Below are 27,468 nucleotides of genomic sequence, written 5' to 3' on the forward strand. Positions count from 1 at the left end.
CATGTGGCGCTGTATGTTTTCTGTGATTGGAGGGTAGTGTCACTGCAGCTGTCACCCCAGCCTGCTCTCTGCTCTGCCTCGGGAAAAAAGCAGCAGAGATACAGATGTAATTACTTGACAGAACAGCAACACTGTATGAAAATGTGACAATTTCATAAAACCCACTGCAGCAAGGGTAACAGATGATACAACACACAATACTGTGCACAACTCTTTAGGCACAGATGTTGGCAGCGAAGCATGGTGAAGCATCCCGCTGTTTTAGTTTTTGTTGTTTTGGGGGTTTTTTTGCAGAGAGCATGTCAAAACTAGAGACTAGAACTACAATTAGATCTTTTATCATGCAAAATAATCAGATCGCTTAAGTTCATTCTGTAGCGTGACAATGACCCCAAACAGAGCCAGAGTAATAGCTTCAGAACATGTACTGAATGTGCTTTATTAAAGGGTTTTTATCAGACTGTGATTTACGTTTACTTCACCTTATGTGTTCATTGTTGAGTAAAAGCTATTGATACCAATTATTTTTATACTATATCCTCACTTCACAGTGAGAATCAAAATCTGTTTCTTCTTTCTTTTGTACTAAACATGTTCTCACACTCTGGAGCCATTTTGGTAACATCTCCAGGCACTTATTTGTCCAATTATTTTTAAGCTATATCTATATTAACTTTAATTTCAGTGATCATAAAAGTTATATACTAGAATAAAAACAGTTTTAAAGTTTTAGAATAGAATAGGATAAACCTTTAATACTGCACAGATGAGAAATTTGGGTGTTACCCAGCTCTTATGGCAAGGGGAATATAAAATATAAAATTGAAAAATTTATAAATTATAAAATTTGCTGACTTTGCACCAAAATGGCTCCAGAGTGTGAGAACATGTTTAGTACAAAAGAAAGAAGAAACAGATTTTGGTTCTCACTGTGAAGTGAGGATATAGTATAAAAATAATTGGTATCAATAGCTTTTACTTTTACTTTTACTGTTAGCGCCGGTGTCCTTCTATTATAGTGATACTAAACAAGGCAGGAAATTATATTTTTATTCTACAAAATGAAATGAATGTATCTACTCTGCAGAAGTGTTTGTGAATTTCAACAGATCGATTAGCTTGCTGCATTATATGTATGAACTGCATTTTTATCAGTTGCAGTTTCACCATCTCAGTGCCTAATGCTTCCCTCTTGTGGTGTCATGGTGGTTAGAAATAAATATGATATGTTATATGAAGTATATAATAAAAGCAAAGGCTTCACGTAAAGAGGGATTGGGACAGCTTTTAAGCAGGGTGACCTGCAGTATCCCACTGATTAACAGCCTCAACTGACACGTTCATGATGACTTTTGCTTTGTTCCCATTCCTCAGATCGATTTTCCCTTTATAAGGTTTGCTAAACCAGATGCTATATTTATGCTAAAAGTGGCCATAAAGAGTAAGGTCAGAAGGAGGAAAGGTAATACAGCAATGAAGAATAAAGGCAAAGTCAAAGACCGATTCCAGCTTTAAAAGCTATCTATGTATTTTTTTGTACATAGATTTATATGAAAAAGATGATCTGATTTCTAGCAGCAAAGGGCACATGCAAAAAAGCATTGGCAGGATAAATTCAGTTAAAGCAGTTAAATCAGTGCAAAGGTACAGAAAAATACTTATATTAGTTTGGAAATCAACAAGCAAAGAAATCCAGATAGATGTGATTTTTCCCATTCAATAGTACTTTTAATGTTCATAATTAAAAATGCTTTTGATTAATTTTGTCAGTAGGAGTAAAAGTTTGATGATTTTTTTCTCAGTTTTACTGCTCCATTAATAATAAGTGTTTAATAATTAATAATAAGTGAATCCAAGTTTTACCCCAATGTTTCCACCATTCCTCTCACCTAACCCTCATTTCCTCTTCAGGCCTTGCCTTTCAACCACACACACCCTCTACAGCAAATTAACAATATCTGAAAGTCATGTCCTTAAGAAATAAGAGGGGAAAATCGAGTTAAGACCCAACACAGGACCTGAAAGGTGCATCTAGCCCTTCAGCTGATTCATCTACCGTTTGCTGAACCCTTGTCAGAAATTGTTAGAAGAAGAAGAAGCTATTCTTAAGGATGGGAAACTCTTGATTGATGGAATCTTGAATATAGAAAAGTAACAATGGATTTTAATCCACAATGTAATGCCATTGGGAAAGCATGTGATTGGCAAATGCATCATTTTTCAGGATAGCAATGATCCCCAAAATACTGTCAGTACAGTAAAAGCATACCTGGATAGAAAAACATACAATAGAACAGCATCAGTCATGGCTTGGCCTCCCCAGAGCCCAGACCTCAATATTACTGAAGCAGTGTGGGATCATTGTGACACGAGAACGGAACAAAAGGCGGACAACACCCAAAGACGTGCTCTGAATATCCTTCAAGAAGCCTGGAAAACTGTTCCTGTGGAAATGACAAGAAAACTAGAACTGAAGAATAACAGTTACAATGCCAAATATTGACTTTCAAGCTTGTTATATTGTTATAAACTCTATTTTACGTATATTTCCATTTATGTTTGCACATGTTCAATAAAATCATTGCTCCTGAGGCAACGAGGAATGGCTAAAGATTTCTGCCACTACTCCATAACAAACATCAACTAAAAGTGTTTGATAAATGCATTCTATTTGCTTTTTTAAAAATCACAAAGTGAGAGATTTTTTTTCAATTTAAGTGAGCATTATGTTAATGTTTTAAATGTCATGGCATAGGATCAGATCGCTTCAAAGTAAATTATATTTTGAAATGTACAATCCCTTAAACACTGTGTCCTGATCTTGAACTAATAACTACTGAGATCTCAAGTCTACTGCATAATAAGACAAACAGCACCATTTAGAAAATTTCTTTTTATTGCAAGTATTCTTAATGCTTTGATGTTTTGTACAGATTTTCATATTTACAGTGATAATTAGTATTCGTCTAATAAATAATACAACTGAAAGTCATTCTCTAGCCTACATGTTTAAATATTGCACGTGCAAAGTATGTATAATATGTGCTTGTCCAATAGATATGCTGTCTTAGCAGCTATTTACAATGTTACATAAGAAACAAATGTGGGATCCAACCACCATGCTACTAAAGAGACACTGTGCGTTTCCCCTCCAAAACAAACCCTCCACTTCAGTGATGGAGTCATGCAATTATTCTACTGGGGTGAAGACAGTTTAATTACAGCATCACTGCAATAACAGTATCCATCCAAAAAAAAAAAAAAACATCAAATAAAATTTTAATTATTTCTAAATAAGAAATTCGTGATAAAACAGTTTTCCAATTAACCACTACATAACAGTAGTGTCTAGTTCTTATTTGGTAGGAAATGTCCACCAGTGCTGTAACGTTTTCAAAAATAATAGTAAAAGAAAAAAAGCATTTTGATGAAAAACTAAACCAGCGTGACCTACTGTACAAGTTTGTTTAGGCTGCTTTTGCAGCAGTGCTCTTTATAAAGTCTCCAGGGTGTGATAGTAATAAATCATCTGTGAATGAAACCTTTTACACGTTTAAAATCACTTTGTCTGCCATAGGCAAGAAATCTGTTCCTATAAATACACCGTTTAATTATGTGTTCGCATTGCAACTGCTGCTCTGCCAGAAGTGTAGGTAGAGCAAAGTCAACCTATACATTATACATATCCTCATATTTGAACATTCAATATCAATATATTTTCCACATATTGTGAATATAACGCTGAGTGTGCAGAGAGGGAGAAACACGCAAACACCGTGACGAGACAAGAGCACGGGCAGTGTGATGTTACTTCACCTCTAGATGGCACTATTGCACAACCTACAACCTTCTGCATCGTTTCACTGGAATGGATGACAAGTACAGTGCAAAAACAATAACAGGAACAAACTGAGTCCGATATGATATACATATTTATGCCAAAAAAAAATGCCCGTTTGATCTTGTGTTTCCATGTAGGAACAGGGAAAAATGTCTATATTGTGTTGTCTGGTTCACCTCGGCAGAGTTCTATGGCTTTGGCAGGAGGGTTGAGAGGAAACAGAAAGGGCCTTTACCGCCTGCACCTGGCATGTTTGTGATGAAGCAGCTGCCTCTACTCCTGCTGAGCCTCCTCCCTGTACCTCTGAACCCGAGTGAGCAGAGAGCACCGACGGTCATGCACACACACAGATACTGTACACTTCAACAGACACTGGAGATACAAATGATGGGCCATTTGCTAAACCTGCAGCACACACTGCTTTCTATGTGAAAGAACCATTCTGTGAGAAAAACTCTACTGCTCATTTGATCTATGACCTCTGAAAAACAGTTCATGATTTCCATTACTATTCAATTATAAAAAAAAAAAAAGTACATTCCCTGGGTTATACAGCACTGATATGCAAAGCTTAATTGTATATCTGTAACTCTAGAACTGCAGTATTTATAGTTTTCTTAGTTTAATATTTCAATTTCATATTCTTCTTCTAAGTATAAAATCCCTTTTGTTATATTTGTCTCGTTAATTTAACTGAAATACACTGAAAATTGCTCACAAATTAAGGTTTATGTGTCAATACAAATGCAGGTTTTATTGCTGGGAGCTTCCCGTGATGCACTGACTATTTCTTCTTCCATGACACTAATGTTTTGTCTTTGCTTCATCATTTATGTACTGTACTGTATCCCCAGTTTTCCAGCGAGGGCTGCGTACATTTTGATTGCATTAACGTTTTTATCCAGCCTTTATGTGCAAGCTTGAGCTGCAAAATTCAAATGTAGTTACTGACAGGCCAAAGTGCAACAGGGAAGAGATTAAATGGGATCAAAGGGAGTGGCATTATAAATTCCTTCCTTCCTGAGATTCAAATCCTCCAATCAAAACGGTGCCAGCAATGCAAAGACAGATTTCTTTAAAGGATTGCACACAATAACAAAGTCAGTCGTTTATTTATTAAAGCACTGTTAATAATTTTAGTTGCTGCTATTTCAAATAAATGTTTGGTACAACAAATTTCTCCGTGTTCTGTCTCAGGCTTTATTCGGGCCCTGGTACTAGAGCTATGGTCTGTTCTTGAGTGCAGCAGTGACGACATCAGAGTGGTCCGTCCCAAACCAACTCCCATTGACCCCACAGATAGGAGTTGCATTAAGGTATTGTATGTATGTGCGTGCGTGTGTGTGTGAGAGAGAGAGGGAGAAGGAGAAACTTCCTGGAGCCCACAATGCCCCAATTTTTAGATATCTACATAATAGTACAGACACAGATCTCTTAGAAGTTTTGCTTTTCCATCATGTTTTTAGCTCACTGGTTACAAAGGTGTTTAAATTGATTAAAATTAAATTGATTCCAATTATTATTAACCCAGGACTCAGAATAGTGGTCCATGTGTTGCTGTGATACCAGCAGCCATGTAGAAAATTCACTTGTGAATATTCATATTTAAGAAACTGGCAATAGTGATTTTGTTAACAAGAAAGGCTTTTTGCTGATTGGTTTATGGGTGTCTGGGCAAATAAGCCTTACTTTCATAAGACTGCATTTTTAGTTATGTTTTTGGCAGAATTTCTCTCAGGAAAGCTTCAACAAGCTCCAGCGTGAGCCTGTCTGTGTGTGTCTGATGCTTGGCCTCTGACAGCAGCCAAGTCATCTCTCTCAGAGAGACTAGCCAAGTGAATACGGACAGCCAGTGATGTGTAAACTGTGTCCTGCCACAGGCGACTTTAAAGTCTGCCTTATCAGTGGGTTATACATATATGCTGAGGTCAAAGGAAAACTAAATATACACACACCAGCACTTTGGTGAATTAACTCGAGTCTTTGCTTTAATCTGTGCTAAGTACAGTAGGAGGTTTGGTAGTACATATGAAGATAAGTTCACACATGCACAGAAACATCAGAAGACACATGAAAGTATAGATATTTCTATTTTAGAAAAAAAAATCCATCGTATCTTGTTTTTTTCTTTACGTTTCTTTGAAGCTGTTTAATATAATCTAAGTTGTAGCTCGTTTGTGCAAGTGTCTCTCTTTTTTTCCTTTGATGCTTTTGATGATATATTTTCCCTGTTCTACCAGACCCAGTGAAAAATGCAGGGAGCTTTCCTGTAGTTTAATATTCTTCAGGCTGCAATAGGTTTCTGCTCAACCACTCTGCTCAGAATATATGTCTTATTCAGTTTTGAGAGTGTGGTAAACCATGTTTTATCTTTGCAATCATAAATTCTTTTTACATTTTGTTTTGCTTTGAATACTACAGATATTATTTGTCATATTATCGGTAGTGTTTGTAGTTGAATAGTGTTATATTATTATTATGTGTTAGGATTTGATCAATCCATGACGTGCACAAATGCATTCACAATGGTCTTTAAAAGCAAATACATTTTTTCTCTCTAACAGCTGCTGTATTTACTTTCCTCTTCAGTCCTTCCTGTACTTGGTCAACCTCCTCTCCTCTTCCCAGTCGGTGTGGCAACTGCTGGGCCGACAGTCTTTGGCCAACAAAAGCGAATACACCCTGAGGGAGATGCCAACCTCCATACCTGTAAGTGTTTTTCTTCTTCTTCTTTTCCACACACTGCAGTTTTTTTTTGTCATCCATCTGAGGGCATGTTTGCACTTTTTATTTGGCCTCCAAACACCACCCACCCATTTGTTTTACTTCAAACGCATTCAAATAAACCCTCTCACACTGAGACTGATATACGTTCTCCACCTTACCCATTGTAAATTTCCACACAGTTTTCGTTTTGCACCCTATCCGGTGCATTCTTGTTCAAAGCCTCTCATTTTACTCCACAGGATTTGATTGACAGACTGATTGCCGTGAATTCGGATGGGAAGATTCATTCTCTCTTCCACTACGAAGAGAGTCACACATTCGGCCTAAGGTGGGATTCATTATTTTTTTCATATTACTTAACATCAGTGGGGAAGTAGACGATATCAGATTATCACCTGGTGACTGCACACACACTTCAGCCTCTGGCAATAGGAGACTGGCATGGTGACGTAATCGGCCTTAAAATGCGGCCTTTAAGGCTGCAGACCCTGAATTGGGATACAGCCTCTGAATCGCTGCATCTTGTAGCTGTGTCGTCTTAAATTGGTCATGTGATTTTGACGCGCCGGCGCGTCCGGCAACCCCAGAGGTTTAACTTAATATTTAAGTGTCTCTTGGTTTTAGACTAGTTGTTTAGTCTAATTTGATGTTTTAAACCAGAAAAGGAAGAAGAGGGCTTAGAATTACAGGTAAGAACTGCTCAGTGGTATGTGATAAACTGTAAATGTAAAGCTTACAGGTCAGTCCTCATGTTTTTAAATCAGATTTTGAGTCTGTACATGGCACATTATGCTTTTGCATGTTGTGAAATGTGCTGCAAAACAAACTGAGGTAAACTAACTGGTTTACTGTGATGGATTTAAAGTGTGTGTGACTGGTGCGCAGTGGCTGTGGTGCTCACGGTCAGAGTTCAGTCACAAAGAGGGTAACAGAGATGAATTTAAAGTTAAGGTGATGGTGCTTAGATTCATTCACAGACTGAAACCTTCACACCAACTTTATCCTGTGTCTCTTAGTTTTAGACTAGTTGTTTAGTCTATTTTGATGTTTTAAACCATATCACAGGGTTTTTACTTCACCATTTACGGGGTTTTAACAAGCAAACAAAAGACAGATCGTGATGTTTGAAAATGTTTTGGAAATATTCTTTAAAGATTAGATGTAAAATACGCAGAGGACAAATTCAATTGGTTTATTAGTTTATTACATAAGTTGAAAAAAAGTTAAACAAGTAAATAAAGAAACAACGTAAAAGAAAAGTAAACAAAACAAATCGGTAAATAAAGGAAAATGGTAATAAGAAGGGGAAAAAAAAGAAAAGAGAAAACCCCAACAATCCCCTCTGAGCAAGCACTAGGCGACAGTGGGGAAGAAAAACTGCCTTTAAACGGGCAGAAACTTCCGGCAGAACCAGGCTCACGAGGGGCAGTCAACTGCCGGGACTGGTTGGGGTGAAAAAAGATGAAGGAGAGAGGGAAGAAGTGTTAGGAGAGAAGGGGAGAGGAGAGGTGAAAATTAAGATGGAACAGAGGTGGAGGGAGACGAGGTGACGTCAGCAGTAGAAAAAATAGAAAGAGTAGAAAAAGCAGGAGTGTCCCTCCTCCAGAAGAAGCGGAAACGTTTTTTCTTCTTTTCCATGAGCTTTTCCACGACCACTTTTTTCTCTAGGATGAGGGTTCTCAACTGATCGGTTGTTTCTTCAACTTCCTTCTCAAGTTTCTGGCATCTTTGCTCCATTTCTTTTAATAGATTGCACTTGTCTGTATTTTGCTGTTGTTTTTCCTTGTGCATCTTTTCTAACTGCTCATTTCTTCTTGTGATTTCTTGAAGCTTACGCTGCAGGTCTTCATTTATTTTCTCTTGTTGCTGCTTTTGTGCAAGCATTTCAGCGTTTTCACACTTCAAGTTGTCTGAGTTCAACAACATCTCATTAATGACCTCTGAGTGTTTTTTCGCCATTTCATTGATCCTACGCTGCATCTTTGAACGTCGTTTTTCCAATACTTCTCCTTCCAGTTCAGGTGTTCTGTCCTTCATTGTATTAATTTGTTCAGTTGTAGATTTCTTCTCTCCAAGTCCTGGAGAATACGTTTTTTTTCTTTTTCCTGTTGCTCTTTCTCTTGAAGAAGCTCTTTATTTTTGCACTCTGTTTCATCCAGCCTGACTGGATTTGGATTTATTGAAGAAGGACCACCAAAATCTTTGTTCTATTTGGTGTACATGTTAAGAGTTGCTGGACTAACAGTTGGTTTGATTTGCTTCAGAGAATCCTCAAAGTCTTTCATCTTAATGTTGCGCACCTCAGCAGCAGCTATAACACGGACTTGTTCTGGTGCCAACTCTCTTATTGGGCCAAGTGCAGCATCTTTGGCTAATGCTGTCAAATCGCTCCCTGAATATCCTTCAGTCACTTTTGCAAGACAGGACAGTTCGTCTTGGCTCAGTGGACTCCCGTGCGTTCCCAAAAGATTTTTCAGCAGCGTAAATCTTGTCTTCTCATCGGGTAAGGTCACATATACTCTTTTTGCAAAGCGCCTTAATATTGCTTCATCGAGCTCCTGGGGCCTGTTCGTTGCTCCCATTACAAGTACTCTGTCATCCTTTCCTGACTGCAACCCGTCAAACTCAATGAGGAACTCAGTTTTTAAACGGCGAGAGGCGTCGTGCTCCCCCTCCCTCCTTTGACAGAGCAAGCCGTCCACTTCATCGATGAAGATTACTGAGGGCTGTCTCTCTCTTGCAACTGCAAAGAGTGCTCGTACGAGCTTCTCGCCTTCTCCCACATATTTGGAGGTCAAACTAGCAGCACTGATGTTGAAGAATGTTGCATTAGACTCTGCAGCAACTGCTTTGGCGAGCATGGTCTTCCCATTTCCTGGTGGGCCAAATAAAAGCAAGCCACGTGCAGGAGCTCTCAGACCAGTAAAGAGATCAGGTCTTAAGGCAGGAAGGATGACAATTTCTTGAAGTGCTTGCTTTGCCAGATCCTGCCCTGCGATGTCATCAAATGACACAGTCGCTCCACTGTATACAATTTCATTTGTAATTAAGCTGACCAGTTTACTGTCCACATTCTTTTTCATATCCCTCTTCGGGGGCTGTTTCACAGCTGCCGGTCTTCCATTCTGAGTTTTTCCCACCCGAGCGGTTTTCTTTGCATCAGTTATTCTTAATGGAGGTCTTACAGAAGTGGAGGGTCTGATGGTGGTGGAAACACCTGCGGGTTGACTTTTAGGAACTGACTTTGGCTTACTTGCAATTGTTTTGGTCGACATTTCTCTTGCGCGACTTCCCCCCTGTTCACAGTCATAACACGGTAAACTAGTCATAAACGAAAACGTTTAGGCTATTTATCGCATTTAAAGGTCTTTCTTTGGGACAACGTCACAGAACACAGAAACGTCACAGGGCTTTGGAGCGTGATGTTACAGAGGTTTACAAATACTTTCAAATATAGCTCTGGTCGAACGTTTGAAGGCTGCGAACAAACTGACTAAAACTTGCTGCTCCTGACCCCTATTTATAGAAAAACTTCAAAGGCTCAAAGGCATGTGCTTGTGACATCATCACATGTCCTTGTGACATCATCACATGTCCTTGTGACATCATCACTCTTCATGAATCAGATTGTCACATGACATTTTAGAATGGGGATGTTTTTTTTTAAACCGTTTTCAAATTTAACCCTCTGTGGTCCAGGGTATAATTGGCCGTTCTTGACTATTTTTGATTTTACCTCTATATTTCACCTTTAAAATATGTTTTTCTTGCCTTATTTGGCACCATTATTTTCAGCACAACCTCAAATATCTGAAATTTGAGTTATTGTTTTCATTTTGGTATACTATATTAGCACAGTTGATCTAAATTAATAACACAATAAATTGTGTGTGCATCTCCTGTTTTGTCATGGTTGTATGTCCCGGTTCGTGACAGGCTGCATGAGCTCATCTGGTGGGAGTGTAGTACTGTAGTATTTCAGGCATAAAAACGTGGTTTTCACAGACCTTGTCACAGGGTCTGAGTCTAAGATTCAAATTGTAAACACACAAACACTCAGGCTTGCTGCAAACCTTAGCTGATCCCCCGTGGGCTTAATTTACTGCCATTGTTTACGCACCATTGTAATTGCTTCTCTAGTTTGGCATTACACTTTAATTATGGAATGTAATTATATTTTGTCTATTTTTAGTTGTGGCATTGTGTTGTAATTAATGAAGGGCCTGCACACTCCAATATCAATTTACAATTTAAATTCTCCACAGCATGTTTAACTACATTATGTTGTGCCTTTCCAGAATCCCAGATTTACTTACACATCTCCCTTTATGATACATTAGTACTACATTTGACCTAAACCTTTTCCATCCTTTTTCCAAACTCTCATTCATTTTTTACCTGATAACCAAAAACTGTGATAGTGAAAGGCTGAAATATTTCTAGGGGTATGAGATTTCTGTGTGTTTTCTGTAGGTGAGCAGCTGCGAGAAGTTTGGCTACGGGGTGATGGTGACACAGGTGGCAGCAACTGCTCCGGGAGTTGTGGCTCTGCACAGTTCAGGTACTATTGCAGTTATTTGGACACAACAAACACTTGTCAGCTGTGATGCTTAAGGCTTATATTATAAGTTGTTGTTGTTGTTTTTGTGTTGTCGGTATAAAGGAGACTTAAGGCAGCTTAGGGAGAAATGTATTTGTCAAACCGTTTTTGTTTGGGTAAGAAAGAGTAAGAAGAGGCGTTCTTTTTTGATAAATGGATTCACATATCAGTTGTATACTGATACTAGGTTTATCCATATGCAAAAGGCTCCAGGAAATACCGTACTCTTGTCAAAAGAGGTCAAAAAATGAAGCTAGTGAACAAATATTTTAATCCTGCATTCTTTCTATTGGCTAGAAGGGGCGACTCAACTGGTTATGGGAAAAGAAGTCTGATTACTTATCAGCCCTTCGCTTATAACAGCACCGCTGCGTTCTGAAACCTATTCTCTCCTATGACTTTACCCACGCAAGAACAGTTCCCTGCTGTGTTGAGCAGCGCTGGCTGTGGAGCACTCATGTGTTCCATGATGTGACATATGTTTGTGCCATCGATAAAAAGGCAGTCTGACAGAAAGAAGGATGACCTCAAAAAGTGATATAGTCCAGACAGAGCTTACAAATGATGGGCCATTTGCTAAACCTGCAGCACACACTGCTTTCTATTAAATACTGCACGTGCAAAGTATGTATAATATGTGCTTGTCCAATAGATATGCTGTCTTAGCAGCTATTTACAATGTTACATAAGAAACAAATGTGGGATCCAACCACCATGCTACTAAAGAGACACTGTGCGTTTCCCCTCCAAAGCAAACCCTCCACTTCAGTGATGGAGTCATGCAATTATTCTACTGGGGTGAAGACAGTTTAATTACAGCATCACTGCAATAACAGTATCCATCCAAAAAAAAAAAAAACATCAAATAAAATTTTAATTATTTCTAAATAAGAAATTCGTGATAAAACAGTTTTCCAATTAACCACTACATAACAGTAGTGTCTAGTTCTTATTTGGTAGGAAATGTCCACCAGTGCTGTAACGTTTTCAAAAATAATAGTAAAAGAAAAAAAGCATTTTGATGAAAAACTAAACCAGCGTGACCTACTGTACAAGTTTGTTTAGGCTGCTTTTGCAGCAGTGCTCTTTATAAAGTCTCCAGGGTGTGATAGTAATAAATCATCTGTGAATGAAACCTTTTACACGTTTAAAATCACTTTGTCTGCCATAGGCAAGAAATCTGTTCCTATAAATACACCGTTTAATTATGTGTTCGCATTGCAACTGCTGCTCTGCCAGAAGTGTAGGTAGAGCAAAGTCAACCTATACATTATACATATCCTCATATTTGAACATTCAATATCAATATATTTTCCACATATTGTGAATATAACGCTGAGTCCTGCCTGACAGCACATTCCCATGAGTGTGCAGAGAGGGAGAAACACGCAAACACCGTGACGAGACAAGAGCACGGGCAGTGTGATGTTACTTCACCTCTAGATGGCACTATTGCACAACCTACAACCTTCTGCATCGTTTCACTGGAATGGATGACAAGTACAGTGCAAAAACAATAACAGTAACAAACTGAGTCCGATATGATATACATATTTATGCCAAAAAAAAATGCCCGTTTGATCTTGTGTTTCCATGTAGGAACAGGGAAAAATGTCTATATTGTGTTGTCTGGTTCACCTCGGCAGAGTTCTATGGCTTTGGCAGGAGGGTTGAGAGGAAACAGAAAGGGCCTTTACCGCCTGCACCTGGCATGTTTGTGATGAAGCAGCTGCCTCTACTCCTGCTGAGCCTCCTCCCTGTACCTCTGAACCCGAGTGAGCAGAGAGCACCGACGGTCATGCACACACACAGATACTGTACACTTCAACAGACACTGGAGATACAAATGATGGGCCATTTGCTAAACCTGCAGCACACACTGCTTTCTATGTGAAAGAACCATTCTGTGAGAAAAACTCTACTGCTCATTTGATCTATGACCTCTGAAAAACAGTTCATGATTTCCATTACTATTCAATTATAAAAAAAAAAAAAGTACATTCCCTGGGTTATACAGCACTGATATGCAAAGCTTAATTGTATATCTGTAACTCTAGAACTGCAGTATTTATAGTTTTCTTAGTTTAATATTTCAATTTCATATTCTTCTTCTAAGTATAAAATCCCTTTTGTTATATTTGTCTCGTTAATTTAACTGAAATACACTGAAAATTGCTCACAAATTAAGGTTTATGTGTCAATACAAATGCAGGTTTTATTGCTGGGAGCTTCCCGTGATGCACTGACTATTTCTTCTTCCATGACACTAATGTTTTGTCTTTGCTTCATCATTTATGTACTGTACTGTATCCCCAGTTTTCCAGCGAGGGCTGCGTACATTTTGATTGCATTAACGTTTTTATCCAGCCTTTATGTGCAAGCTTGAGCTGCAAAATTCAAATGTAGTTACTGACAGGCCAAAGTGCAACAGGGAAGAGATTAAATGGGATCAAAGGGAGTGGCATTATAAATTCCTTCCTTCCTGAGATTCAAATCCTCCAATCAAAACGGTGCCAGCAATGCAAAGACAGATTTCTTTAAAAGATTGGACACAATAACAAAGTCAGTCGTTTATTTATTAAAGCACTGTTAATAATTTTAGTTGCTGCTATTTCAAATAAATGTTTGGTACAACAAATTTCTCCGTGTTCTGTCTCAGGCTTTATTCGGGCCCTGGTACTAGAGCTATGGTCTGTTCTTGAGTGCAGCAGTGACGACATCAGAGTGGTCCGTCCCAAACCAACTCCCATTGACCCCACAGATAGGAGTTGCATTAAGGTATTGTATGTATGTGCGTGCGTGTGTGTGTGTGAGAGAGGGAGAAGGAGAAACTTCCTGGAGCCCACAGTGCCCCAATTTTTAGATATCTACATAATAGTACAGACACAGATCTCTTAGAAGTTTTGCTTTTCCATCATGTTTTTAGCTCACTGGTTACAAAGGTGTTTAAATTGATTAAAATTAAATTGATTCCAATTATTATTAACCCAGGACTCAGAATAGTGGTCCATGTGTTGCTGTGATACCAGCAGCCATGTAGAAAATTCACTTGTGAATATTCATATTTAAGAAACTGGCAATAGTGATTTTGTTAACAAGAAAGGCTTTTTGCTGATTGGTTTATGGGTGTCTGGGCAAATAAGCCTTACTTTCATAAGACTGCATTTTTAGTTATGTTTTTGGCAGAATTTCTCTCAGGAAAGCTTCAACAAGCTCCAGCGTGAGCCTGTCTGTGTGTGTCTGATGCTTGGCCTCTGACAGCAGCCAAGTCATCTCTCTCAGAGAGACTAGCCAAGTGAATACGGACAGCCAGTGATGTGTAAACTGTGTCCTGCCACAGGCGACTTTAAAGTCTGCCTTATCAGTGGGTTATACATATATGCTGAGGTCAAAGGAAAACTAAATATACACACACCAGCACTTTGGTGAATTAACTCGAGTCTTTGCTTTAATCTGTGCTAAGTACAGTAGGAGGTTTGGTAGTACATATGAAGATAAGTTCACACATGCACAGAAACATCAGAAGACACATGAAAGTATAGATATTTCTATTTTAGAAAAAAAAATCCATCGTATCTTGTTTTTTTCTTTACGTTTCTTTGAAGCTGTTTAATATAATCTAAGTTGTAGCTCGTTTGTGCAAGTGTCTCTCTTTTTTTCCTTTGATGCTTTTGATGATATGTTTTCCCTGTTCTACCAGACCCAGTGAAAAATGCAGGGAGCTTTCCTGTAGTTTAATATTCTTCAGGCTGCAATAGGTTTCTGCTCAACCACTCTGCTCAGAATATATGTCTTATTCAGTTTTGAGAGTGTGGTAAACCATGTTTTACCTTTGCAATCATAAATTCTTTTTACATTTTGTTTTGCTTTGAATACTACAGATATTATTTGTCATATTATCGGTAGTGTTTGTAGTTGAATAGTGTTATATTATTATTATGTGTTAGGATTTGATCAATCCATGACGTGCACAAATGCATTCACAATGGTCTTTAAAAGCAAATACATTTTTTCTCTCTAACAGCTGCTGTATTTACTTTCCTCTTCAGTCCTTCCTGTACTTGGTCAACCTCCTCTCCTCTTCCCAGTCGGTGTGGCAACTGCTGGGCCGACAGTCTTTGGCCAACAAAAGCGAATACACCCTGAGGGAGATGCCAACCTCCATACCTGTAAGTGTTTTTCTTCTTCTTCTTTTCCACACACTGCAGTTTTTTTTTGTCATCCATCTGAGGGCATGTTTGCACTTTTTATTTGGCCTCCAAACACCACCCACCCATTTGTTTTACTTCAAACGCATTCAAATAAACCCTCTCACACTGAGACTGATATACGTTCTCCACCTTACCCATTGTAAATTTCCACACAGTTTTCGTTTTGCACCCTATCCGGTGCATTCTTGTTCAAAGCCTCTCATTTTACTCCACAGGATTTGATTGACAGACTGATTGCCGTGAATTCGGATGGGAAGATTCATTCTCTCTTCCACTACGAAGAGAGTCACACATTCGGCCTAAGGTGGGATTCATTATTTTTTTCATATTACTTAACATCAGTGGGGAAGTAGACGATATCAGATTATCACCTGGTGACTGCACACACACTTCAGCCTCTGGCAATAGGAGACTGGCATGGTGACGTAATCGGCCTTAAAATGCGGCCTTTAAGGCTGCAGACCCTGAATTGGGATACAGCCTCTGAATCGCTGCATCTTGTAGCTGTGTCGTCTTAAATTGGTCATGTGATTTTGACGCGCCGGCGCGTCCGGCAACCCCAGAGGTTTAACTTAATATTTAAGTGTCTCTTGGTTTTAGACTAGTTGTTTAGTCTAATTTGATGTTTTAAACCAGAAAAGGAAGAAGAGGGCTTAGAATTACAGGTAAGAACCTCAGTGGTATGTGATAAACTGTAAATGTAAAGCTTACAGGTCAGTCCTCATGTTTTTAAATCAGATTTTGAGTCTGTACATGGCACATTATGCTTTTGCATGTTGTGAAATGTGCTGCAAAACAAACTGAGGTAAACTAACTGGTTTACTGTGATGGATTTAAAGTGTGTGTGACTGGTGCGCAGTGGCTGTGGTGCTCACGGTCAGAGTTCAGTCACAAAGAGGGTAACAGAGATGAATTTAAAGTTAAGGTGATGGTGCTTAGATTCATTCACAGACTGAAACCTTCACACCAACTTTATCCTGTGTCTCTTAGTTTTAGACTAGTTGTTTAGTCTATTTTGATGTTTTAAACCATATCACAGGGTTTTTACTCCACCATTTACGGGGTTTTAACAAGCAAACAAAAGACAGATCGTGATGTTTGAAAATGTTTTGGAAATATTCTTTAAAGATTAGATGTAAAATACGCAGAGGATAAATTCAATTGGTTTATTAGTTTATTACATAAGTTGAAAAAAAGTTAAACAAGTAAATAAAGAAACAACATAAAAGAAAAGTAAACAAAACAAATCGGTAAATAAAGGAAAATGGTAATAAGAAGGGAAAAAAAAAGAAAAGAGAAAACCCCAACAATCCCCTCTGAGCAAGCACTAGGCGACAGTGGGGAAGAAAAACTGCCTTTAAACGGGCAGAAACTTCCGGCAGAACCAGGCTCACGAGGGGCAGTCAACTGCCGGGACTGGTTGGGGTGAAAAAAGATGAAGGAGAGAGGGAAGAAGTGTTAGGAGAGAAGGGGAGAGGAGAGGTGAAAATTAAGATGGAACAGAGGTGGAGGGAGACGAGGTGACGTCAGCAGTAGAAAAAATAGAAAAAGTAGAAAAAGCAGGAGTGTCCCTCCTCCAGAAGAAGCGGAAACGTTTTTTCTTCTTTTCCATGAGCTTTTCCACGACCACTTTTTTCTCTAGGATGAGGGTTCTCAACTGATCGGTTGTTTCTTCAACTTCCTTCTCAAGTTTCTGGCATCTTTGCTCCATTTCTTTTAATAGATTGCACTTGTCTGTATTTTGCTGTTGTTTTTCCTTGTGCATCTTTTCTAACTGCTCATTTCTTCTTGTGATTTCTTGAAGCTTACGCTGCAGGTCTTCATTTATTTTCTCTTGTTGCTGCTTTTGTGCAAGCATTTCAGCGTTTTCACACTTCAAGTTGTCTGAGTTCAACAACATCTCATTAATGACCTCTGAGTGTTTTTTCGCCATTTCATTGATCCTACGCTGCATCTTTGAACGTCGTTTTTCCAATACTTCTCCTTCCAGTTCAGGTGTTCTGTCCTTCATTGTATTAATTTGTTCAGTTGTAGATTTCTTCTCTCCAAGTCCTGGAGAATACGTTTTTTTTCTTTTTCCTGTTGCTCTTTCTCTTGAAGAAGCTCTTTATTTTTGCACTCTGTTTCATCCAGCCTGACTGGATTTGGATTTATTGAAGAAGGACCACCAAAATCTTTGTTCTATTTGGTGTACATGTTAAGAGTTGCTGGACTAACAGTTGGTTTGATTTGCTTCAGAGAATCCTCAAAGTCTTTCATCTTAATGTTGCGCACCTCAGCAGCAGCTATAACACGGACTTGTTCTGGTGCCAACTCTCTTATTGGGCCAAGTGCAGCATCTTTGGCTAATGCTGTCAAATCGCTCCCTGAATATCCTTCAGTCACTTTTGCAAGACAGGACAGTTCGTCTTGGCTCAGTGGACTCCCGTGCGTTCCCAAAAGATTTTTCAGCAGCGTAAATCTTGTCTTCTCATCGGGTAAGGTCACATATACTCTTTTTGCAAAGCGCCTTAATATTGCTTCATCGAGCTCCTGGGGCCTGTTCGTTGCTCCCATTACAAGTACTCTGTCATCCTTTCCTGACTGCAACCCGTCAAACTCAATGAGGAACTCAGTTTTTAAACGGCGAGAGGCGTCGTGCTCCCCCTCCCTCCTTTGACAGAGCAAGCCGTCCACTTCATCGATGAAGATTACTGAGGGCTGTCTCTCTCTTGCAACTGCAAAGAGTGCTCGTACGAGCTTCTCGCCTTCTCCCACATATTTGGAGGTCAAACTAGCAGCACTGATGTTGAAGAATGTTGCATTAGACTCTGCAGCAACTGCTTTGGCGAGCATGGTCTTCCCATTTCCTGGTGGGCCAAATAAAAGCAAGCCACGTGCAGGAGCTCTCAGACCAGTAAAGAGATCAGGTCTTAAGGCAGGAAGGATGACAATTTCTTGAAGTGCTTGCTTTGCCAGATCCTGCCCTGCGATGTCATCAAATGACACAGTCGCTCCACTGTATACAATTTCATTTGTAATTAAGCTGACCAGTTTACTGTCCACATTCTTTTTCATATCCCTCTTCGGGGGCTGTTTCACAGCTGCCGGTCTTCCATTCTGAGTTTTTCCCACCCGAGCGGTTTTCTTTGCATCAGTTATTCTTAATGGAGGTCTTACAGAAGTGGAGGGTCTGATGGTGGTGGAAACACCTGCGGGTTGACTTTTAGGAACTGACTTTGGCTTACTTGCAATTGTTTTGGTCGACATTTCTCTTGCGCGACTTCCCCCCTGTTCACAGTCATAACACGGTAAACTAGTCATAAACGAAAACGTTTAGGCTATTTATCGCATTTAAAGGTCTTTCTTTGGGACAACGTCACAGAACACAGAAACGTCACAGGGCTTTGGAGCGTGATGTTACAGAGGTTTACAAATACTTTCAAATATAGCTCTGGTCGAACGTTTGAAGGCTGCGAACAAACTGACTAAAACTTGCTGCTCCTGACCCCTATTTATAGAAAAACTTCAAAGGCTCAAAGGCATGTGCTTGTGACATCATCACATGTCCTTGTGACATCATCACATGTCCTTGTGACATCATCACTCTTCATGAATCAGATTGTCACATGACATTTTAGAATGGGGATGTTTTTTTTTAAACCGTTTTCAAATTTAACCCTCTGTGGTCCAGGGTATAATTGGCCGTTCTTGACTATTTTTGATTTTACCTCTATATTTCACCTTTAAAATATGTTTTTCTTGCCTTATTTGGCACCATTATTTTCAGCACAACCTCAAATATCTGAAATTTGAGTTATTGTTTTCATTTTGGTATACTATATTAGCACAGTTGATCTAAATTAATAACACAATAAATTGTGTGTGCATCTCCTGTTTTGTCATGGTTGTATGTCCCGGTTCGTGACAGGCTGCATGAGCTCATCTGGTGGGAGTGTAGTACTGTAGTATTTCAGGCATAAAAACGTGGTTTTCACAGACCTTGTCACAGGGTCTGAGTCTAAGATTCAAATTGTAAACACACAAACACTCAGGCTTGCTGCAAACCTTAGCTGATCCCCCGTGGGCTTAATTTACTGCCATTGTTTACGCACCATTGTAATTGCTTCTCTAGTTTGGCATTACACTTTAATTATGGAATGTAATTATATTTTGTCTATTTTTAGTTGTGGCATTGTGTTGTAATTAATGAAGGGCCTGCACACTCCAATATCAATTTACAATTTAAATTCTCCACAGCATGTTTAACTACATTATGTTGTGCCTTTCCAGAATCCCAGATTTACTTACACATCTCCCTTTATGATACATTAGTACTACATTTGACCTAAACCTTTTCCATCCTTTTTCCAAACTCTCATTCATTTTTTACCTGATAACCAAAAACTGTGATAGTGAAAGGCTGAAATATTTCTAGGGGTATGAGATTTCTGTGTGTTTTCTGTAGGTGAGCAGCTGCGAGAAGTTTGGCTACGGGGTGATGGTGACACAGGTGGCAGCAACTGCTCCGGGAGTTGTGGCTCTGCACAGTTCAGGTACTATTGCAGTTATTTGGACACAACAAACACTTGTCAGCTGTGATGCTTAAGGCTTATATTATAAGTTGTTGTTGTTGTTTTTGTGTTGTCGGTATAAAGGAGACTTAAGGCAGCTTAGGGAGAAATGTATTTGTCAAACCGTTTTTGTTTGGGTAAGAAAGAGTAAGAAGAGGCGTTCTTTTTTGATAAATGGATTCACATATCAGTTGTATACTGATACTAGGTTTATCCATATGCAAAAGGCTCCAGGAAATACCGTACTCTTGTCAAAAGAGGTCAAAAAATGAAGCTAGTGAACAAATATTTTAATCCTGCATTCTTTCTATTGGCTAGAAGGGGCGACTCAACTGGTTATGGGAAAAGAAGTCTGATTACTTATCAGCCCTTCGCTTATAACAGCACCGCTGCGTTCTGAAACCTATTCTCTCCTATGACTTTACCCACGCAAGAACAGTTCCCTGCTGTGTTGAGCAGCGCTGGCTGTGGAGCACTCATGTGTTCCATGATGTGACATATGTTTGTGCCATCGATAAAAAGGCAGACTGACAGAAAGAAGGATGACCTCAAAAAGTGATATAGTCCAGACAGAGCTTACAAATGATGGGCCATTTGCTAAACCTGCAGCACACACTGCTTTCTATGTGAAAGAACCATTCTGTGAGAAAAACTCTACTGCTCATTTGATCTATGACCTCTGAAAAACAGTTCATGATTTCCATTACTATTCAATTATATAAAAAAAGTACATTCCCTGGGTTATACAGCACTGATATGCAAAGCTTAATTGTATATCTGTAACTCTAGAACTGCAGTATTTATAGTTTTCTTAGTTTAATATTTCAATTTCATATTCTTCTTCTAAGTATAAAATCCCTTTTGTTATATTTGTCTCGTTAATTTAACTGAAATACACTGAAAATTGCTCACAAATTAAGGTTTATGTGTCAATACAAATGCAGGTTTTATTGCTGGGAGCTTCCCGTGATGCACTGACTATTTCTTCTTCCATGACACTAATGTTTTGTCTTTGCTTCATCATTTATGTACTGTACTGTATCCCCAGTTTTCCAGCGAGGGCTGCGTACATTTTGATTGCATTAACGTTTTTATCCAGCCTTTATGTGCAAGCTTGAGCTGCAAAATTCAAATGTAGTTACTGACAGGCCAAAGTGCAACAGGGAAGAGATTAAATGGGATCAAAGGGAGTGGCATTATAAATTCCTTCCTTCCTGAGATTCAAATCCTCCAATCAAAACGGTGCCAGCAATGCAAAGACAGATTTCTTTAAAAGATTGCACACAATAACAAAGTCAGTCGTTTATTTATTAAAGCACTGTTAATAATTTTAGTTGCTGCTATTTCAAATAAATGTTTGGTACAACAAATTTCTCCGTGTTCTGTCTCAGGCTTTATTCGGGCCCTGGTACTAGAGCTATGGTCTGTTCTTGAGTGCAGCAGTGACGACATCAGAGTGGTCCGTCCCAAACCAACTCCCATTGACCCCACAGATAGGAGTTGCATTAAGGTATTGTATGTATGTGCGTGCGTGTGTGTGTGAGAGAGAGGGAGAAGGAGAAACTTCCTGGAGCCCACAATGCCCCAATTTTTAGATATCTACATAATAGTACAGACACAGATCTCTTAGAAGTTTTGCTTTTCCATCATGTTTTTAGCTCACTGGTTACAAAGGTGTTTAAATTGATTAAAATTAAATTGATTCCAATTATTATTAACCCAGGACTCAGAATAGTGGTCCATGTGTTGCTGTGATACCAGCAGCCATGTAGAAAATTCACTTGTGAATATTCATATTTAAGAAACTGGCAATAGTGATTTTGTTAACAAGAAAGGCTTTTTGCTGATTGGTTTATGGGTGTCTGGGCAAATAAGCCTTACTTTCATAAGACTGCATTTTTAGTTATGTTTTTGGCAGAATTTCTCTCAGGAAAGCTTCAACAAGCTCCAGCGTGAGCCTGTCTGTGTGTGTCTGATGCTTGGCCTCTGACAGCAGCCAAGTCATCTCTCTCAGAGAGACTAGCCAAGTGAATACGGACAGCCAGTGATGTGTAAACTGTGTCCTGCCACAGGCGACTTTAAAGTCTGCCTTATCAGTGGGTTATACATATATGCTGAGGTCAAAGGAAAACTAAATATACACACACCAGCACTTTGGTGAATTAACTCGAGTCTTTGCTTTAATCTGTGCTAAGTACAGTAGGAGGTTTGGTAGTACATATGAAGATAAGTTCACACATGCACAGAAACATCAGAAGACACATGAAAGTATAGATATTTCTATTTTAGAAAAAAAAATCCATCGTATCTTGTTTTTTTCTTTACGTTTCTTTGAAGCTGTTTAATATAATCTAAGTTGTAGCTCGTTTGTGCAAGTGTCTCTCTTTTTTTCCTTTGATGCTTTTGATGATATGTTTTCCCTGTTCTACCAGACCCAGTGAAAAATGCAGGGAGCTTTCCTGTAGTTTAATATTCTTCAGGCTGCAATAGGTTTCTGCTCAACCACTCTGCTCAGAATATATGTCTTATTCAGTTTTGAGAGTGTGGTAAACCATGTTTTATCTTTGCAATCATAAATTCTTTTTACATTTTGTTTTGCTTTGAATACTACAGATATTATTTGTCATATTATCGGTAGTGTTTGTAGTTGAATAGTGTTATATTATTATTATGTGTTAGGATTTGATCAATCCATGACGTGCACAAATGCATTCACAATGGTCTTTAAAAGCAAATACATTTTTTCTCTCTAACAGCTGCTGTATTTACTTTCCTCTTCAGTCCTTCCTGTACTTGGTCAACCTCCTCTCCTCTTCCCAGTCGGTGTGGCAACTGCTGGGCCGACAGTCTTTGGCCAACAAAAGCGAATACACCCTGAGGGAGATGCCAACCTCCATACCTGTAAGTGTTTTTCTTCTTCTTCTTTTCCACACACTGCAGTTTTTTTTTGTCATCCATCTGAGGGCATGTTTGCACTTTTTATTTGGCCTCCAAACACCACCCACCCATTTGTTTTACTTCAAACGCATTCAAATAAACCCTCTCACACTGAGACTGATATACGTTCTCCACCTTACCCATTGTAAATTTCCACACAGTTTTCGTTTTGCACCCTATCCGGTGCATTCTTGTTCAAAGCCTCTCATTTTACTCCACAGGATTTGATTGACAGACTGATTGCCGTGAATTCGGATGGGAAGATTCATTCTCTCTTCCACTACGAAGAGAGTCACACATTCGGCCTAAGGTGGGATTCATTATTTTTTTCATATTACTTAACATCAGTGGGGAAGTAGACGATATCAGATTATCACCTGGTGACTGCACACACACTTCAGCCTCTGGCAATAGGAGACTGGCATGGTGACGTAATCGGCCTTAAAATGCGGCCTTTAAGGCTGCAGACCCTGAATTGGGATACAGCCTCTGAATCGCTGCATCTTGTAGCTGTGTCGTCTTAAATTGGTCATGTGATTTTGACGCGCCGGCGCGTCCGGCAACCCCAGAGGTTTAACTTAATATTTAAGTGTCTCTTGGTTTTAGACTAGTTGTTTAGTCTAATTTGATGTTTTAAACCAGAAAAGGAAGAAGAGGGCTTAGAATTACAGGTAAGAACTGCTCAGTGGTATGTGATAAACTGTAAATGTAAAGCTTACAGGTCAGTCCTCATGTTTTTAAATCAGATTTTGAGTCTGTACATGGCACATTATGCTTTTGCATGTTGTGAAATGTGCTGCAAAACAAACTGAGGTAAACTAACTGGTTTACTGTGATGGATTTAAAGTGTGTGTGACTGGTGCGCAGTGGCTGTGGTGCTCACGGTCAGAGTTCAGTCACAAAGAGGGTAACAGAGATGAATTTAAAGTTAAGGTGATGGTGCTTAGATTCATTCACAGACTGAAACCTTCACACCAACTTTATCCTGTGTCTCTTAGTTTTAGACTAGTTGTTTAGTCTATTTTGATGTTTTAAACCATATCACAGGGTTTTTACTTCACCATTTACGGGGTTTTAACAAGCAAACAAAAGACAGATCGTGATGTTTGAAAATGTTTTGGAAATATTCTTTAAAGATTAGATGTAAAATACGCAGAGGATAAATTCAATTGGTTTATTAGTTTATTACATAAGTTGAAAAAAAGTTAAACAAGTAAATAAAGAAACAACGTAAAAGAAAAGTAAACAAAACAAATCGGTAAATAAAGGAAAATGGTAATAAGAAGGGGAAAAAAAAGAAAAGAGAAAACCCCAACAATCCCCTCTGAGCAAGCACTAGGCGACAGTGGGGAAGAAAAACTGCCTTTAAACGGGCAGAAACTTCCGGCAGAACCAGGCTCACGAGGGGCAGTCAACTGCCGGGACTGGTTGGGGTGAAAAAAGATGAAGGAGAGAGGGAAGAAGTGTTAGGAGAGAAGGGGAGAGGAGAGGTGAAAATTAAGATGGAACAGAGGTGGAGGGAGACGAGGTGACGTCAGCAGTAGAAAAAATAGAAAGAGTAGAAAAAGCAGGAGTGTCCCTCCTCCAGAAGAAGCGGAAACGTTTTTTCTTCTTTTCCATGAGCTTTTCCACGACCACTTTTTTCTCTAGGATGAGGGTTCTCAACTGATCGGTTGTTTCTTCAACTTCCTTCTCAAGTTTCTGGCATCTTTGCTCCATTTCTTTTAATAGATTGCACTTGTCTGTATTTTGCTGTTGTTTTTCCTTGTGCATCTTTTCTAACTGCTCATTTCTTCTTGTGATTTCTTGAAGCTTACGCTGCAGGTCTTCATTTATTTTCTCTTGTTGCTGCTTTTGTGCAAGCATTTCAGCGTTTTCACACTTCAAGTTGTCTGAGTTCAACAACATCTCATTAATGACCTCTGAGTGTTTTTTCGCCATTTCATTGATCCTACGCTGCATCTTTGAACGTCGTTTTTCCAATACTTCTCCTTCCAGTTCAGGTGTTCTGTCCTTCATTGTATTAATTTGTTCAGTTGTAGATTTCTTCTCTCCAAGTCCTGGAGAATACTTTTTTTTTCTTTTTCCTGTTGCTCTTTCTCTTGAAGAAGCTCTTTATTTTTGCACTCTGTTTCATCCAGCCTGACTGGATTTGGATTTATTGAAGAAGGACCACCAAAATCTTTGTTCTATTTGGTGTACATGTTAAGAGTTGCTGGACTAACAGTTGGTTTGATTTGCTTCAGAGAATCCTCAAAGTCTTTTATCTTAATGTTGCGCACCTCAGCAGCAGCTATAACACGGACTTGTTCTGGTGCCAACTCTCTTATTGGGCCAAGTGCAGCATCTTTGGCTAATGCTGTCAAATCGCTCCCTGAATATCCTTCAGTCACTTTTGCAAGACAGGACAGTTCGTCTTGGCTCAGTGGACTCCCGTGCGTTCCCAAAAGATTTTTCAGCAGCGTAAATCTTGTCTTCTCATCGGGTAAGGTCACATATACTCTTTTTGCAAAGCGCCTTAATATTGCTTCATCGAGCTCCTGGGGCCTGTTCGTTGCTCCCATTACAAGTACTCTGTCATCCTTTCCTGACTGCAACCCGTCAAACTCAATGAGGAACTCAGTTTTTAAACGGCGAGAGGCGTCGTGCTCCCCCTCCCTCCTTTGACAGAGCAAGCCGTCCACTTCATCGATGAAGATTACTGAGGGCTGTCTCTCTCTTGCAACTGCAAAGAGTGCTCGTACGAGCTTCTCGCCTTCTCCCACATATTTGGAGGTCAAACTAGCAGCACTGATGTTGAAGAATGTTGCATTAGACTCTGCAGCAACTGCTTTGGCGAGCATGGTCTTCCCATTTCCTGGTGGGCCAAATAAAAGCAAGCCACGTGCAGGAGCTCTCAGACCAGTAAAGAGATCAGGTCTTAAGGCAGGAAGGATGACAATTTCTTGAAGTGCTTGCTTTGCCAGATCCTGCCCTGCGATGTCATCAAATGACACAGTCGCTCCACTGTATACAATTTCATTTGTAATTAAGCTGACCAGTTTACTGTCCACATTCTTTTTCATATCCCTCTTCGGGGGCTGTTTCACAGCTGCCGGTCTTCCATTCTGAGTTTTTCCCACCCGAGCGGTTTTCTTTGCATCAGTTATTCTTAATGGAGGTCTTACAGAAGTGGAGGGTCTGATGGTGGTGGAAACACCTGCGGGTTGACTTTTAGGAACTGACTTTGGCTTACTTGCAATTGTTTTGGTCGACATTTCTCTTGCGCGACTTCCCCCCTGTTCACAGTCATAACACGGTAAACTAGTCATAAACGAAAACGTTTAGGCTATTTATCGCATTTAAAGGTCTTTCTTTGGGACAACGTCACAGAACACAGAAACGTCACAGGGCTTTGGAGCGTGATGTTACAGAGGTTTACAAATACTTTCAAATATAGCTCTGGTCGAACGTTTGAAGGCTGCGAACAAACTGACTAAAACTTGCTGCTCCTGACCCCTATTTATAGAAAAACTTCAAAGGCTCAAAGGCATGTGCTTGTGACATCATCACATGTCCTTGTGACATCATCACATGTCCTTGTGACATCATCACTCTTCATGAATCAGATTGTCACATGACATTTTAGAATGGGGATGTTTTTTTTTAAACCGTTTTCAAATTTAACCCTCTGTGGTCCAGGGTATAATTGGCCGTTCTTGACTATTTTTGATTTTACCTCTATATTTCACCTTTAAAATATGTTTTTCTTGCCTTATTTGGCACCATTATTTTCAGCACAACCTCAAATATCTGAAATTTGAGTTATTGTTTTCATTTTGGTATACTATATTAGCACAGTTGATCTAAATTAATAACACAATAAATTGTGTGTGCATCTCCTGTTTTGTCATGGTTGTATGTCCCGGTTCGTGACAGGCTGCATGAGCTCATCTGGTGGGAGTGTAGTACTGTAGTATTTCAGGCATAAAAACGTGGTTTTCACAGACCTTGTCACAGGGTCTGAGTCTAAGATTCAAATTGTAAACACACAAACACTCAGGCTTGCTGCAAACCTTAGCTGATCCCCCGTGGGCTTAATTTACTGCCATTGTTTACGCACCATTGTAATTGCTTCTCTAGTTTGGCATTACACTTTAATTATGGAATGTAATTATATTTTGTCTATTTTTAGTTGTGGCATTGTGTTGTAATTAATGAAGGGCCTGCACACTCCAATATCAATTTACAATTTAAATTCTCCACAGCATGTTTAACTACATTATGTTGTGCCTTTCCAGAATCCCAGATTTACTTACACATCTCCCTTTATGATACATTAGTACTACATTTGACCTAAACCTTTTCCATCCTTTTTCCAAACTCTCATTCATTTTTTACCTGATAACCAAAAACTGTGATAGTGAAAGGCTGAAATATTTCTAGGGGTATGAGATTTCTGTGTGTTTTCTGTAGGTGAGCAGCTGCGAGAAGTTTGGCTACGGGGTGATGGTGACACAGGTGGCAGCAACTGCTCCGGGAGTTGTGGCTCTGCACAGTTCAGGTACTATTGCAGTTATTTGGACACAACAAACACTTGTCAGCTGTGATGCTTAAGGC

At 39.3% G+C, this 27,468-nt stretch overlaps 3 protein-coding genes across 3 annotated transcripts; all 3 read left to right on the forward strand.

The window, feature by feature from the left end:
• The first annotated feature begins 866 nt into the window (after positions 1 to 866).
• Positions 867 to 11,185, forward strand: LOC146654859 (protein broad-minded-like). Its single transcript, XM_085429343.1, has 5 exons — positions 867 to 879; positions 5,039 to 5,157; positions 6,431 to 6,550; positions 6,808 to 6,896; positions 11,042 to 11,185. The coding sequence occupies exons 1-5, from the start codon at positions 867 to 869 to the stop codon at positions 11,043 to 11,045; spliced, it is 345 nt and encodes a 114-aa protein (XP_085285469.1). The 3' UTR covers positions 11,046 to 11,185.
• Positions 11,186 to 12,843: 1,658 nt separating this feature from the next.
• LOC146654860 (protein broad-minded-like) lies at positions 12,844 to 19,970 on the forward strand. The gene is made up of 5 exons (XM_085380058.1): positions 12,844 to 12,943; positions 13,828 to 13,946; positions 15,218 to 15,337; positions 15,595 to 15,683; positions 19,827 to 19,970. The coding sequence occupies exons 1-5, from the start codon at positions 12,880 to 12,882 to the stop codon at positions 19,828 to 19,830; spliced, it is 396 nt and encodes a 131-aa protein (XP_085236184.1). The 5' UTR covers positions 12,844 to 12,879; the 3' UTR covers positions 19,831 to 19,970.
• Positions 19,971 to 20,347: 377 nt separating this feature from the next.
• Positions 20,348 to 27,468, forward strand: LOC146654861 (protein broad-minded-like). Its single transcript, XM_085429344.1, has 5 exons — positions 20,348 to 20,399; positions 21,324 to 21,442; positions 22,714 to 22,833; positions 23,091 to 23,179; positions 27,325 to 27,468. Exons 1-5 carry the CDS (start codon positions 20,348 to 20,350, stop codon positions 27,326 to 27,328), a joined length of 384 nt encoding a protein of 127 aa, XP_085285470.1. The 3' UTR covers positions 27,329 to 27,468.

This window comes from Rhamphochromis longiceps, linkage group LG14, assembly GCF_057381845.1.
Source record: "Rhamphochromis longiceps isolate RC_006_pf linkage group LG14, R_longiceps_female_GT1.1, whole genome shotgun sequence".
Classification (NCBI taxonomy): Eukaryota; Metazoa; Chordata; class Actinopteri; order Cichliformes; family Cichlidae; genus Rhamphochromis; species Rhamphochromis longiceps.